This window comes from Prionailurus viverrinus, chromosome F2, assembly GCF_022837055.1.
Source record: "Prionailurus viverrinus isolate Anna chromosome F2, UM_Priviv_1.0, whole genome shotgun sequence".
NCBI classification, from domain to species: Eukaryota; Metazoa; Chordata; class Mammalia; order Carnivora; family Felidae; genus Prionailurus; species Prionailurus viverrinus.
In genome coordinates, this window is record NC_062578.1 from 561,169 (window position 1) to 580,249 (window position 19,081).

The window sequence follows — 19,081 nt, forward strand, 5'->3', positions numbered from 1 at the left end:
AATTTGCATGTTCTATTTGTTTCTGGCTGGAGGGTATAAAATAGAGAGTTCCAACTATTCTGAAGCTTTTCTTTTAACTAACTTAATACATTGTAATTCATTAAACAGAGGCGGGCTAGCAGAAAGACTAAATGGACTGCAAAATCGAGAGAGATCTGCCATTTCTTTATGGAGACATCAATGTGTGTCTTACCAAAAGACACTTTCAGGTAAGGTCTGCACTGGCATCTGAGACTGTGGATAAAGAAGATGCTAGTCAAAATTATTTTTTGTTAAGATATATTAATTTAATCATTACTGTTTTCATGATGTTTTCTTTTTCTCCAGGTGTCCTATGGGTCTCAAAAATTGTTCTGAAAGATGAGTCCATTCTTATAAGGTCTACTTATCCCTCCCTATAGAGCTTCTCACAGTTCAATAGAAGACATACTCTTGATCTGATTTGGAGAGCTCTGTGTTAGGCTTTTCTTTTGCTCTTAGCTTTTTGCTCATAGCTTTCAGACTTCTGTGACTGTGATCCCTAGTAAAAAATTCACCTTATGTATTGAGGAGGGCACCTTTTGGGATGAGCACTGGGTGTTGTATGGAAACCAATTTGACAATAAACTTCATATATTGAAAAATAAAAAATAAAAAAAAAAAAGAAATACACCTTATATAATCTCCCAGTGCACATATGATTTACATGCATGCACATACCCCTGAAACGTTTTTTAAACAACACTAGCCTTAATATGTGTGATATACTCTGCATTGTCTTTTATTTTTCCCATAATCCTAATCTCACTAAATTGATATAGGTCCCTTCTAATAAATTACAGGATGTAGTTTGAAAGTTGCTACTACAAGCAAGTGACTGAAAACTTGTTTTTTAACAAATTGTTTGATGTTAAGAATATTTCATATACCTGGAAAAGCTCCCTCTTCTGTGAGACTGTGGTTTTTTTCCTGGTTTCTTCTTGAGTGGTCTTTCATTAGGAGTGGGGGAAGAAGTAGGTGGGAATGGTCATCTATTAGTTTTCTCTCCAGGGGGTTCCTTGGAATATGCATCTTAATAGGCTCACAGTTTATTTTGGCACATGTTAGCATGCAAAATAGAACAGCAGTGCTAGATAAAATACTCAACCAGTATGTTGTCAACTGTTGCACTTTTCTCTGGAAGACTTTTTAATTTTGATCTCATTCATTATCTTTAAAATCCTTCCCAGCTGGCACCTGGCTAGCTCAGTCAGTGGAGCATTTGACTCTTGATCTCGGAGACGTGAGTTCGAGCACTGTGTTGGGTATAGAGATTACTTAAAATTTAAAAATCTTAAAAAATAAAATGAAGTAAAATTCTTCCCAGCTATCTTCTAGCAACTGCCTTCTCTCACATTCTTGTATTAGAGAGTATTATAATATGACATATGTTATCAGGATGACCTGATACATATGACCCAAGAATACTTTTTTTTTATTACAGGATGCTATGAATCAGCCCATTGTTACATTTATTACTTTGTATCTTATCTTTTTTATATATAAAAGATCATATTAAGTAATCATCTTCACAACTCATTTGTTTAGTCAGAAAACCAGGTATACATAAAGATTGACAATGAGTTTTATTACTCAGGGAAGTCAGTAATAAATACTCTGGCATAAGCACAAAAAGAATTTAGTAGTACTTATACCTGAAAGCCACAGGGAGAAAATTTCACGTCAGGCATATTGGTTTGAAAAGATTGGTAGGTCTTTTCCACATGGTAATTCACAGCTTCACGTCTGATAAAAAGAATGCTTTCTTTTCTAATATTTTACCAATGATTTTCATTGATCTGCAGAGACATGTACCCCTCCTTGAACTAATCACTACTGAGGTGGAGTATAATAAATAGCCCTATAATTAACTTGTGATCTTTTTCAAGACTTATGTAATAAAAATAAGAACGCTTTGTGATTTTAGAATATATTTTTTCATTTTAACCTTTCAGTAATCTTTCATATTCTATTTATAAATATTTACCTGTACGTACGTAACCTCTCAAATGTGAATGTCCTTGATTTGGAGTGATCATTTTCTCCTATAATCTATCCACTTCCACCTCTAACTAGTTTCTGTTTAACTTTGTGTCACTCATCATTTTGAATTTAATTTGGGGTTTTATGCATTATAAATTTCTTTTGTTCTGCTTCAACCAGAAAAATATGGCCATGCCACCTAAATTCTCAAACTTACCCTTCTTTCCTATTCTGCTTTTGCCTCCATTCTTTTGAAGTAATTATATAAGAGAATTATATAAGAGAAATGGTAAGCTTGGATTTCTTTCTGACTTGATATAAATATTTGACTTGGTCGGGGCACCTGGGTGGCTCAGTCGGTTGAGCGTCCGACTTCGGCTCAGGCCATGATCTCACAGTTTGTGAGCTCGAGCCCCGTATCGGGCTCTGTGCTGACAGCTCAGAGCCTGGAGCCTGCTTCAGATTCTGTGTCTCTCTCTCTCTCTGCCCCTTCCCTGCTCATACTCTGTCTCTCTGTCTCTCAAAAATGAATAAACGTTAAAAAAAAATTTTTTTTTTAAATATTTGACTTGGTAAATTTCAATGAAGCAACTTTTATTTTAGTGATATAGGCCAACTTTGTATTGAGAGGTTGGGATGAGGTCATGAGCCACAGGATGGAAAAGACAGGACGGGAAGAATGGAGGATAGGAGGATAGCAAACAGAGTGACTGGAATACCTAGCTTTTCCTTGGAGTCTGGTCACTGCACACTTAAAAAGCCAGAACTTTGTGGGGCCCCTGGGTGGCTCAGTCGGTTGAGCGTCTGACTTCGGGCCAGGTCATGATCTCAGGCTTCGTGAGTTTGAGCCCCACTTCGGGCTCTGTGCTGACAGCTTGGAGCCTCGAGCCTGCTTCGGATTCTGTGTCTCTCTGCCTCTCTCCGCTCATACTTTCACTCTTTCGAGAATAAATAAACATTAAAAAAAAAAATCTTAAAAAAAAAAAAACATTGAAAGTACCACCTATATGCTACATTAGTGTTCATGCCACATCCTATTTTCTTTTCCCTCATGAAAAGGTAGAATGGTAATTCTTGAGGGTTCTTAGAGATCTTCCAGTCTCAGCTCCTCTTTGGGGGATGGAGACAGTATGTGGCCTAGAAGAGGGAAGTGACTTGCTCTGATTATTCAATTAAAGGAAGAAACAGGGCTAAAACCATAGCCACCTGACTGCCAGTGTCATGCTCTTTCCATGGTACCACATCCTGCCTCATGAAAATAATTTTTTTCACTTCTCTACCAATTTGCTCTCTTTTTTTAATGTTTATTTATTTTGAGAGAGAGATTGAGAGAGAGAGAGAGGGAAAGAGACTGAGTGCAAGCAGGGTAGGGGCAGAGAGAGAGGGAATCACAGAATCTGAAGCAGGCTCCAGGCTCTGAGCTGTCAGCACAGAGCCTGACGCAAGGCTTGAATTCAGCCTGAATGACCTGAGCTGAAGTCACATGCTTAACTGACTGATCCACCCAGGAGACCCTCTACCAATTTGCTCTTGATATTACAATTGAGGAATAAACAAACACCCCAGGTTGAACTTTATGTGTCAAATAAGGTATCTATTTTGAATTTTTGTTGACTTTATAGTCTTGAAATATTGTAAATATGCTCAAGGTGAGAGGAAGACTTGGACAAACTTTAATTTGAACCATAAATTCCTAAGAAATTATTGGGGGAAAATAGCTTCTGTCTGTCTTTTTTTCTCCTTTGACTTTGTCCTTATCACTGTTGTATCACATTTGGAGGTTTACTGTATGGCAGGTACAATGCTGAGGCTTACTACATATTAAACCATTTAGTATGCAAAATAATGCTCTAAGATTCAGTTTGCTTTTCTTATTTTCTAGATGAAAAATTTGTAGATTGAATATATGGTATAGATGCGTAAGCCCAGGTTTGATGTTATCCCTGTTGTCCATGTTCTTAATCACTAATCCATGTGGGCCTTCATTAGATTATCTGCTTGGGCTGGAGAAAGTTAGGATTAAGAAGGCAAGTGATTAAGGAACCAGCAAAATTAGAAATATTCATACAAATGTCATTTTTGTTTGGGAAAAGGTAGTCTTTCAACATGTAGTTAGTTCCGTGTTGCATTCTTTTTTTAAAAAAAATTTTTTTTTAACGTTTATTTATTTTTGAGACAGAGAGAGACACAGCATGAACGGGGGAGGGTCAGAGAGAGGGAGACACAGAATCTGAAACAGGCTCCAGGCTCTGAGGAGTCAGCACAGAGCCCGACGCGGGGCTCGAACTCACAGACCGCGAGATCATGACCTGGGCGGACGTCGGACGCTTAACCGACTGAGCCACCCAGGCGCCCCTCGTGTTGCATTCTTAAGACGACACTAAGCATAGGACGTAAGTTTGAAGGTTATCTAAATAATGAATCTTTGGTAGGATACCCTCAAATCTTATTATTTTGATAGGGAGATGGCAGATTGTCTTCTTAATTATTCATGTTAACATATAATAGAAATCACTCTACATTGTTGTCCTACCTTCTCATAGTGAATTGACCACAAATTGTTAAGCACAGAATAGAAAGTATCTTCTAGAGGTTGAAATAGAAAAATACCAGGTCAAATAAGTGTGACTGGGTGCCTGGAATGAAGAGAGGAAATATGACCTTTTATTTGGCTCATAAGCACCAAATACCTTATTTGGAATGTTCCTTATGATTTGCCTTCTTTTGTTTTTTTAATTTTTATTTTTTTTACTGTTTATTTTGAGAGAGAGGGAGTGGGGGAGGGGAAGAGAGAATCCAAAGCAGGCCCTGTGCTATCAGCACAGAGCCCGAAGCAGGTCTCTATCTCACAAACCATGAGATCATGACCTGAGCCGATATCAGGAGTCAGAGGTTTAACCGACTGAGCCACCCAGGTGCTCCATAATTTCCTTTTTGAATTTGGGGATAGAGGTTATATAAATTATACTACAAATAAAAGACAAAAGCAAAAGAAAACAAAAACAAAGAGCTAAAAACTAATCCATTAATTTCATATGTGAACGGCCCATCTCCAATAGATTTTTGTCTTAAAGTCTGAACATCTTTAGATTTGGATTTTATTTTTTGTTTCTTTCTCTTAGATGAATTTCTTACTTTTGAGATCTCTTAGATCCTCTGCTTGGTGTCTTGTAATACATTGTACCATTTTTTTCATTCTTTTTGATATAACTTCTATTGTATTAGGAAGAATATTTCACTGTTTACTTTGTGGCCTGGCAAAAGAAATTTTTTCTTTCAGTATACAAAATTATATTTTCTTATTTCTATATATTTATAGTAACTGGGTAAGTAAAAGAAAAACTTAAAAATATTAAATAGAAATAGCTCCCACTACCCCCAAATCCCAAGAAAAAAAAATTTAGTAAACAGCTGAGATTCAGTGATGGATTTATTAAAATATCTATATTATTAAACTCTCTGAGCCTTTTAATTTCCCGATCATAAGTGAATGTAATAGTACGTCACCTAATGAGCTTGTGCTGACAATAAATCTGATTCTGCGTGTAAGCACAAACAGCTGTGAGACAGAGTCAGCACTCAATAGGTGGTGAAAATAAACAGACACTGAATTATTCTGAGGTCATTTTCATGCCAGACTGGTAGTTCAGAAGCAACCAAAATCAGCTTCTCCTTCTCTTCCTTGGGATTTACATGTACCTTTGGGTTAACAAGGTACTGAAGTCACAGTTCCATTTTATTTCTTACACACAGAAGTGGCTTGTTCATCTTAGATTAATTTTGACTGAATACATTGGGCGTGGCTTTCCCTTCTTCTGATGGGTTTACTGAGAAACCTAGGAATTTTATGAATCAGGTCTTAATTTTTGGTTTAGAAATTAAATGTAGCATCTCTCTTAGTCTTTATTTCCTTCAGATATGAGAAATAATGGTTTATGAAATTAATATGTAGTTTGTAATTATTTAGCTTGTGGCCTTCTTACATTTGTTCCATTTGAGGAGTATCATCCAATTAATCCATAACAAGGAGGGGTGTGAACTTGCTTATTGATTTGAAATGTTTGAGTGAATGTCTCCAACATATCTGTCTGCCTTTAAAAAAAAAAAAACAAAACATTTTATTAGGAGATAGTTGTAGATTGACATGTAACTCATACATTTAAAAGAAATAATACAGAATGATTCTCTGTGTCCTTTGCCTGCTTTCCCCCAATGATGACATCTTTCCTAACTGTACTATGACAGCACAACCCAAATATTGTTCCAGGATACAATTCACTGACCTTATTCAAATTTTACCAGTTTTACGTGTACTTGTCAGTTTGTGTATATATTTTGTTTATGTAATTTTATCATGTATAGATTCACATGCCCACCACTGTAGTCAGTATCCAGAAGCATCCGTCACCACAAGAATCCCTTCATGCTACCCACAGCCATCTCCTTCCCACCCTTCTCTCTAATACCTTAAAGCCATGAATCTTACCATTTCCATAGTTTTGTCATTTCAAAACTGTTATATAAATGGAATAATATGGGGGGGGGGCGCCTGGGGGCCTCAGTTGGTTAAGCGTCTGACTTCAGGTCATGATCTCACAGTTTGTGGGTTCGAGCCCCATGTCGGGCTCTGTGCTGACAGCTCAGAGCCTGGAGCCTGCTTCAGATTCTGTGTCTCCCTCTCTCTCTGCCCCTCCCCTGATCATGCTCTGGTGTGTTCTCTCTCTCTCTCTCTCTCTCTCTCTCTCTCTCTCAAAAATAAACATTAAAAAAATTTTTTTAAATGGAATAATATGGTGTGTAACCTTTCAGGATTGGCTGTTTTCACTCAGCATAATTCCCTCAAGATTTGATTGTGTATATATCAATAGTTAACTTCCTTTTATTAGTGAGTAATTTTCCATGATGTGGATATACCAGTTGTTTAACTGTGCACCTACTGAGGGACATTTTGATCATTTCCAAATTTGGGCTATTAAAAATAAAGGTGCTATGAATGTCAGTGTACAAGTTTTTGAGTGAACATAGGCCTTTATTTTTCTGCTACAAATGATCAAGGGAGCAATTGCCAGGTGTTATAGTAAGGGCATATCTGGTTTTATAAGACAGTGCATATTTCAAATATTCCAGTGAATATTTCTAAAATAATAAAAAAAATTTTAACACCTTTGCTTTGTGGATTTTAATTTTTTCTTTTCTTCCCTCTTGTACAGCTTCCTTTTCTGGGCTATTTTATAACAACCACTTATACCATTTAATAATCAGTTTTGTTTTCCCTGTTTGTTCCTCCAAGTACATTTCAGTATAAAAGACATAGTTCAAGATTCTTCAAACTTGAATAAATTTTAAATGTGTGTCTATTTCCTTGGCTGTTTTTTTGTGATCACTAAGGCCAGATTGACCTAGCTGCTTAGAGAACAGAGAGAAACGTGTGCTGCACACAAAGGCTAGTGCAGATGGGCACGTAAGATGACAGGCAGAGAAGAGGGGGTGCAGGGGCCTGATCACTCAGCTCCTGGAGTCTGTGACTGGATTTTCTTAAAATTTATTGAAGTGCAATTAACATATGTTGTGTTAGTTTCAGGTGTACAACATACTGATTCAGCAATTCTGTACATTACTCAGTGCTCACCATAAGTGTAGTCACCATACAACGTTATTGCCTTATATTTATTGTTGACTGTACTATCTATATTCCCTATGCTGTACTTTTTATTTCCATGAATTATTTACATTATAACTGGAAGTTTGTACTCCTTAATCTCCTCTACTTTGCCCATCACCACCGCCCCCCATCTCGCCTTCCAGTGTGATGCCTTCGAAATATGTATTTTAAAAGGTGTCTGTGGAATAGGGAATGGAAGATCACAGAGTCAGAAGAAACATATTTCCTAGATTTCTTTTCAGGAACCATTCTATTTTTCTTCTTTTTGAAGGGAAACAGTTTTCCAACACTGCTTTGCCATGGCCAGTTTTTATTACGTGATATCCAAAGCATTTTGTGTGTTTATTGACCCATTAAATCCTCACAATAACCCTTCCAGTTGGATCTTCTATTTAGAGACAGGCGCAGCCCTGTGTGTTCGTGTCAGACTGCCTCAGTGTCCTGTGATAATGGCCCATCTTGTTCTAGGTAGTTTGTTGGGAGGCAGATCCAGGCAGGCACTGAGAGCGTATGCTCATGGCATGACTGAGTTCTGGAGACATGAGCGTAGCAAAGTCTGTTTCCCAGTTCTCCTGTTCATCCTCTGTTCAGTAAGGGCATGACAAGAAGTTTCTCAATGTGGTATCTAAGTTTTTAAACTAAAAATTGTTAAGGATATTCTTAGGTGGACAGAACCAGTGAGCTCCTTGTAATGTTTAAGAATACAGAGTAGGAGTACTGATGCGTACGAGCACTTGTACCCCAGTGTTTATAGCAGCACTCTCAACAACAGCCAAATTATGGAAAGAGCCTAAATGTCCATCAACTGATGAATGGATAAAGAAATTGTAGTTTATATACACAATGGAGTACTACGTGGCAGTGAGAAAGAATGAAATATGGCCCTTTGTAGCAACGTGGATGGAACTGGAGAGTGTGATGCTAAGTGAAATAAGCCATACAGAGAAAGACAGATACCATATGTGTTCACTCTTATGTGGATCCTGAGAAACTTAACAGGAACCCATGGGGGAGGGGAAGGAAAAAAAAAAAAAAAGAGGTTAGAGTGGGAGAGAGCCAAAGCATAAGAGACTCTTAAAAACTGAGAACAAACTGAGGGCTAATGGGTGGGGGGGGGTAGGAGGGAGGGGAGGGTGGGTGATGGGTATTGAGGAGGGCACCTGTTGGGATGAGCACTGGGTGTTGTATGGAAACCAATTTGACAATAAATTTCATATATTTAAAAAAATAAAATTAAAATAAAATTAAATAAAAAGAATACAGAGTAGGAGAAAAAAAAAGATAAGTGAAACCAAAAAAATCAAAAGATGGTCTTCAGATAAGTAATTTTTCACTGAGATTTTTGTTCTAAAAAATTCACTCTAAACTTGAGAAAGAAGAAGATGGGGGAGGGGCAGAGAAACAAGTAAAATTAATGAAGTACAGTAGCATTTACTGGCATCCAAAGCAGGATTCTCTCTCAATTTTCTTTTTCCTCAACTTGCTACTATATGTTGAGAGTTGTCACTAAGCACATGTGTGTGAGTTCTCATTTTAGAACACCCTTTGATATGCCTGTAAAGGTAAAAATGCTGTAAGTTTTCTGTGCACATGTATGTGTTTCAAAAGTAATAAATATGTTGTCTTGAACTTAGAATAGTATTATAAGAGCAAAGAGTGAACTTAGTTATTCATATTGGTATTAATATTTAATAGCTTTTGTACTAGAATTTTTTTATTTTTTTACTTTTTGCCAGTGGGTCATGAACAGCTGAAACTTTGTGACCTGTAAGCCACAAAAAACTATAACATCTGTCGATGCCTTTCTCCAACACTGCTTCGACAGCATCCTGATCTGCTGCCCGGGAAACCTTGTTTTCCACTTACACCACTAGCCAGCCTCTCCCCAACTAGTTGACAGAATGCCCAGGCTGGCTCACCTAGAAGGGGTACTGAGTCTCCTTAAAACAAACTCCCACAGTTACTCAACTGCCAGACTCTATTAGATAACCTCACCATGCACTGTTAGCGTACCTGCTTAGAGTAAATATGTTCAGATTTCAGGACTTCTCATTTTTTCTTCTTTCTGTCATATTATTTTAATTTCCTAATATCTTCGCATTGAGAATAATTATTTCTTCATTTTCCCACCATGATTTTTGCAAAATTACATTCACTGCCTTATTTTTCCAGTGCCACATTTTATTTTTATTAAAAATTTTTTTTTTTAATGTTTATTTATTTTTGAGAGAAGGAGACAGAGCATGAGGGGGAGAGGGACAGAGAGAAAGGGAGACACAGAATCCGAAGCAGGCTCCAGTCTCTGAGCTGTCAGCACAGAGCCCAACGCGGGGGCTTGAACTCATGAACTGTGAGATCATGACCTGAGCTGAAGTTGGACGCTCAAGCGACTGAGCCACCCAGGCGTCCCTCCAGTGCCACATTTTATGATACATGTCCCCATCAAAGGTTTTGTTGTTGTTGCTTTTAATGTTTATTTATTTTTGAGAGAGAGCACACAAGTGGGAGAGTGACAGAGAGAGGGGGGTACAGAGGATGTGAAGTGGGCTCTGAGCTGACAGAAGAGAGCCCAGCCTGATTCAGGGCTCGAACTCATGAACCGCAAGATCACAATCAGAGCCAAAGTCAGATGCTTAACAGACTGAGCCACCCAGGCGCACCCCAGTTCTGTTATTTTTTTACGGGTTTTTTCCTTTCTCCTCCAAAAAATAGTCTCTGTATTTAGGGGGGGAAATCTGCCATTTATTATTTCTTCTTGGATTTCTGAATGTTAGACTTGGAAATTTTTCAGAGATGATGCAAATAAGTAAGACAGTTCAGACTGATGCAGATAATACAGATGATGGCTCCCGCTGAATGCTCCTCCCTTCCAGACACTGAGTGAGGCAGTACACACACACTTCATTCCACCAGAGCCGCACTGTGCCTCCTAGACCACAAAAGGAACCAGAATGTTCTGCTGTTAGTCCATAGAATTAGAAATTGCTTGTTAAATGAAGAAGCTGATTTGGGGGTGGGAGACAGGGCTGCTACTCTTCTAAATTCTGTTTTTCACTGCCTATTGTTAAACAAAAGGCCTTCTTTTTTTTTTTTTTTTTTTTTAGATGTTTGAGGTCACTTCAGTTAGCTAATTAAAAAACATTGATTCTCCTTTAAGTTGTATTATAGAAAGTAAACAAGTAATATTTAGTGTCTTTTTCTTTTTAAAAAACATTTTTTAAATGTTTATTTATGTTTAAGAGAGAGAGAGACAGAGTGGGAGTGGGGAGGGGTAGAGAGGGAGAGGGAGACACAGAATCCAAAGCAGGCTCCAGGCTGTGAGCTGTCAGCCCAGAGCCTGATGTGGGGCTTGAACTCACAGATTGCAAGTTCATGACCTGAGCTGAAGTCAGACATTTAACCTACTGAAACCACCCAGGCACCCCCCTTTTTCTTTTATTTAAAATTTATTTATTTACTTTGAGAGACAGCAAGTGGAGGAGGGGCAGAGAGAGAGGAAGAGAGAGAATCCCAAGCAGTCTTGATGCTGGCAGCACAAGCCCGACTCGGGGCTTAATCCCACAAACCATGAGATCATGACCTGATGAGATCATGACCAGAGCTGAGATCAAGAGTCAGGTGCTGAACCGACTAAGCCACCCAGGTGTCCCTATTTAGTGTCTTCTTCTATAAAATTGTCATGTACATCGTTTATGCGGAGGAAAATTTTTTGTGTGTCTATATTTCTGTGTTGATTTTAGTTACATGAAATATATGTCCTTTTCCCAAACTGCTGCTTTACTGGTGTTTAGAATCTGGTGGTGGAAACAGGATGGTGGCAAGAGAGGTCACAGATGAGGAGCTACACACGTAACTGTTTACTAATTCAATACCTGCTTATTAAGGACCTGCTGTGCACCACACACTGTGCACCATGAATAAGCAAAATCTGGTCACTGCAATTATGGAACTTCTATTTTACTAACTAGATAGATGATATGCAAAGAAAGAATATAGGTGCAGGTTGGCATACTGAAGGACTTGTGGAGGATTTAGGGTGGGCACCACACTGGACAGGCCATGGAAGATAGCTTCAGATTTACAGGGGGTACCTATAGCCTCTGTCTAGGTTCTAGGACAGAATATCAAAGGAAGATAGCTAATAGTTATGAAACATTGGAGGTTTTGTTATTCATTAATGTTTTCCAGAAAACTTATATTTTATTTAACGGAGATTTTTTCTCCGCCCATTTTTTTTCCTGTTTCTATTTTTCCCCAGTTTTGAGAAAAGCACTGTATAAGGTATACTGCATAAATATTTGACATGCAAATATAAAGTGATTCCAAGATAAGTGTAGTTAACATCCATCATCTCATATAGATATAAAAAAAAAAGAAAAGAAAAAGAAAGACTATTTTCTTCTTGTGATGAGAACTCTTAGGACTCCAGCATTAGCTATAGTCACCATGTTGTAGCTTACATCCCTACTACTAATTTATCTTATAACTGAAAGTTTATGCCTTTTGATAATCTTCGTCCAATTCTCTCCCCTCATCCCCCCACACTTGCTTCCCTCCACCTCTGGGAATCACATCTGATCTCCTTTTCTATAAATTTTGCAGGGGTGGTTGTTTTGTTTTGTTTTTTAATTCTACGTGTTAATGAGATCATACAGTATTTTTTCTTTCTTTGACTTATTTCACTTAGCATAATACCCTCAAGGTCCATCCATGTTGTCACAAATGACAAGGTATTTCCTTATTATAACTGGATAGTATTCCATTGCATTTATATACATATATATGTATGTAATGCATAAATATACATATTAAATACTATATGTATACTATATATAAATATACATAAATGCATATATATGATATATATTAAATGCTATATATACCATATATAAAAAATATAGTTACTATAAATATATATTATATATAAATACATATAATTTATATAATATGATATGATATAATATAACATCAATAATATATATTTATATATGTATACCATATTTTCTTCATTCATCTGTTGATGGACCCTTTGGTAGTTTCCATATCTTGGCTATTGTAAACAATGCTGCTGTGAACATGGGGGTGCAGATACCTTTGAAATTAGTTTTTCACTTTCTTGAATAAACTCCCAGAAGTGGAATTGCTGGGTGGTATGGTAGTTCTGTTTTTAATTTTTTGAGGAACCTCCATACTGTTTTCCACAGTAGTTATACCAATTTGCATTCCCACCAACAGTACACAAAGTGTTCCTTTTCTCCACATCCTTGCCAGCGTTTGTTGGTTGTTATTCTTTTTGATGCTAGCCATTCAAAAAGGTGTAAAGTGATCTGTCACTGTGGTTTTGATTTTTATTTCCCGAGTGATTAGTGATGTTGTGCATGTTTTCATGTACCTGTTGGCCTGAATGGCCCGTATTTTAAGTGTTTTTCCTTTTGTGCAAAATCATTATAATTGAAAAAGTTTTTTAGATTATTACTGAAGTCCAATAAAAGGCAATTTATTTGCCATATATTATATTCAGGCAATGAAATATAAAAGTACAATTTAAACCTTTGTAAAATCCAGGATGCAACAGAATTTTTATTTAAATGCCTTTACTATGCGAATATTTGCTTTTCTGAAATTATATTTTGTGTTGAAATATAACACAAAGAAAAAAGAACAAAAAATGTAGATATGCAGCTTAACATGTACATATAAAGCAAGTACCACTGGGTTACTTAGGTGTCTCAGTCGGTTAAGCATCTGACATCAGCTCAGGTCATGATCTCACAGTTCATGGGTTTGAGCCCCTCACTGAGCTCTGTGATGACAGCTCAGAGCCTGAACCGTGCTTCCGATTCTGTGTCTCCTCTCTCTGCCCCTCTCCCACTCACACTCTGCATCTCTCTCAGACACAAATGAATAAACATTAAAAAAAATTTCTAAAAATGCAAGTACCACTATAACCACCATTACTCAGAGAATGGAAATTGATGGTTTTCTATTAATTCAAAAGTTTTTTTTTTTTACTCACTAGAGAAATACAGTATAAATTGGTGCCTTATATCTTTTCATTTTTTTATGGCAGGTAGTCATAATATTTGATGTTTTGTTTTACTTTGTCTCTTTTTTCTTTGATTCATTCAGACTTTTTAAGCAACAAATATGCTTCTGTCACTGACACAGCTATGTGACCCTGTCATAGCATTGTAATTAATTTTTTCTTGTTTCCTTACTTAACATAGTAAAGCTTTATTCTTTAGAAGGAAGAAAAACTAATTTTGCATTTGAAGATGTGTTAATAATGTCTGTAAAATTTTACTTACTGAAGTGCTTTTTGGAAAGTCAGACAAAAGAAACAAAACCAAAGGGAATAGTGTGTTACTCCTTAGGAATTGTAGTGGAGAATGATTACAATGAATTACTCCTTGAAGAATATTTATGTATACAATTTGAAGAGAAATTGAAAGAAACCATATATTATTCCTTATACTGATGATTAACTATAATAAAGTACTCCAGATAGTGCTCTGAGACAATTGTAACTAATGCTTTTAGGCTTTCTTCACATTGTATAACAGTTTGGAAGTATTAGTCAATATTATTAAATAAATTGTAGAAAACCATTAACAAAGGTTGACATTGGAAAATATATTGGGCAGGGTTTCTTTCTTTTGTTTTTCTTGAAAATTTTTATGTTTGTTTATTTATTTTGAGAGAGAGCAAGCATGAGTGGGGGAGGGAAAGAGAGAGAGTTAGAGAATCAGAAGCAGGCTCCGTGCACTGTCAGCAGGAAGTCCAACAGGGGGCTCCCTCTCATGAACCGTGAGATTATGACCTGAGCAGAAATCAAGAGTCTGCCACTTAACTGACTGAGCCACTCAGGCATCCCAGGACAAGGTTTCTTTTTAAATATTTCTTTTATAGAAGAAAAAAATTGTCAAAATCACATACATTGTTTTTATAATTAAAGAAGGGAGGGGACACCTGGGTGGCTCTGTCGAGGTGTCCGACTCCAGCTCAGGTCATGATCTTGCAGTTTGTGGGTTCAAGCCCCACACTGGGCTCTGTGCCGATGGCTCAGAGCCTGGAGCCTGTTTTGGGTTCTGTGTCCTTCTCTCTCTCTGCCCCTTCCCGGCTTGTGCGTGTGTGCATTCGCTCTCTCTCTCTCTCTCTCTCTCTCTCACTCTCTCTCAAAAATAAATAAACGATAAAAAAATTTTTTTTAAAGAAGAAGGGAGAAAAATGTGAAGTAGCAAATAGCACCTTAGATTTTACTTATGAACTCCTAAAATGTGTATCATTGTGTCAGGAGGTGAACAATTCAATAATTTATTGAGACTGGTTTTTCCAGTGAGACAGTTTTTCAAAATGCAGAGTACAAGCTGTTCTTTGTCCTTGAGCATGATCAGCAGTGAACATTCTTAAAGGTTTGGTTTTGTAATCTCTGATGCCACCACAAGTTCCCATTAGGCACTCCCCCTGGAGCTCTCCTTGTTACCTGCACAGACCTCACATAGGCATTTCTGTGCTCCTGATGCAAAGGATGGCTGAGACTGGGAGAACACTGACCCTGAGGCCACCCACTGCCCCCAGGGTCCCTATAGCCAATCCCAGGAGTGGTGGCTGCATGACTTGAGAAGTGGGGTCCCATCGGCCTTGTTGGGAACAGGCAGCCAGAAATCTGGCCCCTGCCTCTTTATCATTGCTTTCAAGGGACCCTTCTGAGGCTGGGGAATCCCTGAAAATGAGGCCATTTTTCAGACTCACCCTTGAGTGGTCAAGAGAGGAAGAAGGAATGTCAGGGCCAATATCTTGTATTTGGAAATAGTGGTGTGAGCAGGAAGAAGAGCCAAGGTTCCTTTGTTCATATGTGTGTCCAAAAGGCTTATCTAATTGCTTTGATACAATATTTTCTCACAATTAAAGAAACTTGGGGTAGAAAACATTAGGCTGATTATTTCTAGTATAGCAAATTGATTGGTAAACTAAGAGCCCTCTATTTAGATGAAAAATAATTGTTGGAAATACATGTGGTTTAATCTAAGTATCTTAGAGTTGTGTTTTTAAAGTTAGGAAAGAGAGCTATGGTGAGCTGTTACTTTAATTTGTCCGATTTGGAGCAGTATTTTATACCTTTTAAATGTTTTGTTTCTGTGGGGACATAAGAGATTTTTGGTATAATAGGACAGGTTTATAAAACACTGTATGTTTATTTAGATTTACAAGATGAAGGGTGCCTGGGTGGCTCAGTTGGTTGAGCATCCGACTTGCTGACAACTCAGAGCCTGGAGCCTGCTTGGGATTCTGTCTCCCTCTCTCTCTGCCCCTCCCCCACTCGAACTCTGTTTTTCTCTCTCTCTCAAAAGTAAACATTAAAAAAAATTTACAAGATGAGAACGACATGGATTGAAGAGTTGTTAGTTTTATAGTTCAGAGTCTTTAAAAAGTCCTTTGAGGTTTTTTTTTAAACTCCCGCTCTACCTTATTTACCACCCTAGTTCCAATTGAAGGAACACTACTATGACCTACTCAGTATGGGTCAAGTCCGTTTGGCTGGAGAGGGTTTGCTGCAGTTCCATTTCTTAACTTCCCCTTTCCTTTGGGGTCAAGGGAGCTGTCTCTGGATTATCTCCAGCTTCCCTCTAGCCAATAAAACCAGAAGGCCAATTACATGTTTAAGCTTTATTTGTTTCTTCTCTTTTCAATCCCTACCCACATTTTAGTGTAGTCGTGGTATTTAATATGGTTCTTTGCCATGATGTGCCAGAAGAATTCACAGGAATACTCTTTGCTGAGTTAGGTTAGGAAACAAACTATGATGTTAGTTTGTCCACTGTTAGAGCTGTGATTTCATGTCCTAAGTAACTATAATTTCCAATAATCATTTTAAGTGTAAGTTACCAGAGAAGTAAAGAGTTCGTATTTAACTTTCATGTTGTCAAGTTATTTCATAACTTTATTAAAAATAAATGATGGTATCTGAGAAATAGAGGAAGGAATGCTTAATACCAAATTCAGATTTCTGGCTAATGTATCTGTCACACCTTGGCTGCCTCTGCCACATCCATTTTTACCACATTTAATAGAAGTAAATAATTTTTTGTGACTTTTTATACATAAAAAATCTATAAAATGTGGTTTGGTGACACAGCAGAATTCAGTGATGCTTTTGGGTTCCCTGTAGATTTACTTAATCTCCACTTCTTTTTATATGAAAAGAAAAACAGTAGTTTACCGTTTTAAGATTGTTTACTCATTGGCCTGAGGTTTAAAAGAATCTTTATTTCTGTTTTCTGTTGTAAGTTATCCAAAAATAAGACTGCACAGTTAGGCCATTCTAAATGAATTACATAGTGTAAAACATGTTTCCTGTTGAATTCCATATGTGGTTCAATAAATAAAAATTAATTCATAGTGTTAAATTGGGACCTTGTCAATGAAGAACATTATGTACATCTTAAAAACCCTGATTTCAACCATTAGGAAAGTATTGTCATTGGCAAGGCAACATTTTCATTGGCTTGCTCGAACCAATTGTCATTTTTACCCTGTATCCTAGTTCAGTATCCCACTGGCATTTATCCATGCTGTGAAATCTTGTTTATGTCATCTTAACCTTTCTACCAATCTAGTTTTCCAAATTTCTTCAGCTCATTTTTATTTTCAAAGGGATTATAGGTTTTTCACTTAGGATCCTATTGCCTGGAGAAGCCTGTTTCAAAGTACAAGCCCAAACTTGACTTTTCCTCATCTTTCGGTAGAGACTGCCAAGGAGGAATAAGTTGGCAGGACAGGTGGCACTGCTCTTGGCAGCCCATGTGGTGTGAATCTTACTTAAAGAAGGTGCTCTAACAATGGGCTTATCACACAGTCCTATGTATCTTTCTGAACAGATGCAGTTGTAAATTTTTCTGTGACCAAATAAGAACCTTTTCAGCCTACAAACTGAATAAACAAGTTCTTGGATTAGTAAAATGCCTTGTAAAGTTGTAAAAATTGGAAGTTGTGCTTTTGTACTTTGATAGTGATTTAAAAGAGTAACCAGCAGGGGCACCTGGGTGGCTCAGTAGGTTAAGTGTCCGACTCTCAATTGTAGCTCATGATCTCACAGTTCCTGGGAATGGGCCCTGTGTCGGGCTGTGCTCAGCATGGAGCCTGCTTGGGATCCTCTCTCCCTCTCTCTGCCCCTCCCCTGCTTGTGCACGCGCACACACACACACACGCACACACACCCACATACTCTCTCTCTCTCAAAATAAATAAACATTAAAAGAAAAAAAAAGAGTAGTCAGGAGGCCTACTTTCACATCACTTTTCATCCCAGTGATGCTTCATTTCCATTAGTTGCTGTCTTCCTGCACTGCTCACACAGTTGGTCACCCTTCCCTTAAGAAGAACAGTGGTCCCTCATGGATTGCCCCTTCCCGTGTTCATGTGCCTTCTTGGTTCTTTGCTGAACTCTTTTTTTGTGTGCAACTTCAGCCTCCTTAGGCTTCTGTCCTGGCCCTCTTCCTGTCCTATGTGCCTTTTGTGGGCAATCAAAGTTCTTCATGCTGTCTCCCCCAGGACTGCCTGGAGGTTTGGTAACTCTGTGTCCTGTTGCCTTTCTTGGCCCAGCCCTGGCCCTATCGGCACCTAGGAATCCTGCAGGTCCCATAGACCCAGCATGCCCTAGCACTTGCATTCCTGGTCCATTAATTGAGCAGTCTTCACTTGGATTTTCTTATGCATGTTTTCAGTCCATCTCAACCCTAGATTCTGGTGATTCTGCCTCAGAACTATCTCTCAAGTCACATCTCTTCATTTATCCCATCTGCTACTATTCAGGCTCAAATTCCCTTGTGCCTGGATGATTTTGTCAGTCTCCTTCTGGTCTCCCTGCCACTGACCTTTCCTCATTTTCAGTCTATCAGGGTCATCATCCTAAAGAGGCAAATCTGATAATTTCACTCTTCTGCTTTAAAAGGTTTCTTTTGGAGGGCACCTTTTGGGATGAGCACTGGGTGTTGTATGGAAACCAATTTGACAATAAACTTCATATATTGAAAAAATAAATAAATAAATAAAAAATAAAAGGTTTCTTTTCACTGCCACTTGTCCTTGGAATAAATGTTCGCCACCTTTAAGCTGTCTTGTGTGGTATTCTTGGTCATGTGCCCAGCCTACCCAATGGTAGACTCATTTCCCACTGTCCTGTTTATGTGCTACCCCACGCATGTGCACAACACTGAGTCCCTCCTTCAAAGGTCAGTTATATCCTTCATGAAATGTTTGGTAACTGGGCCTAATATACTTTTCTGTCTTTGTGTGTAATTTTACCTCCAGTATCCTGTTATACTGTAATTATACAAAGTATAAGTAAGTAGTAGCTGAGCAAAGTGCTGCAAAGATGTACAGGCCTTACCTACCCTCTCTGAGGAGTGCCTGCTATCT

The 19,081-nt window shown here is 37.9% G+C and overlaps 1 protein-coding gene across 7 annotated transcripts in view; it reads left to right on the forward strand.

The window, feature by feature from the left end:
• The window catches only part of SPIDR (scaffold protein involved in DNA repair), a 509,126-nt gene that overhangs the window by 193,848 nt on the left and 296,197 nt on the right, over positions 1-19,081 (forward strand). For all 7 annotated transcript variants that reach the window (XR_007148501.1, XR_007148502.1, XM_047841985.1 and 4 more), the window contains one exon: positions 109-209. Coding sequence is in view for 5 of the 7 variants with exons in the window: in XM_047841985.1 (XP_047697941.1) it covers positions 109-209 (101 nt within the window). In the remaining 2 variants the exon portion in view is untranslated. The remainder of the gene's footprint in view (positions 1-108; positions 210-19,081) is intronic.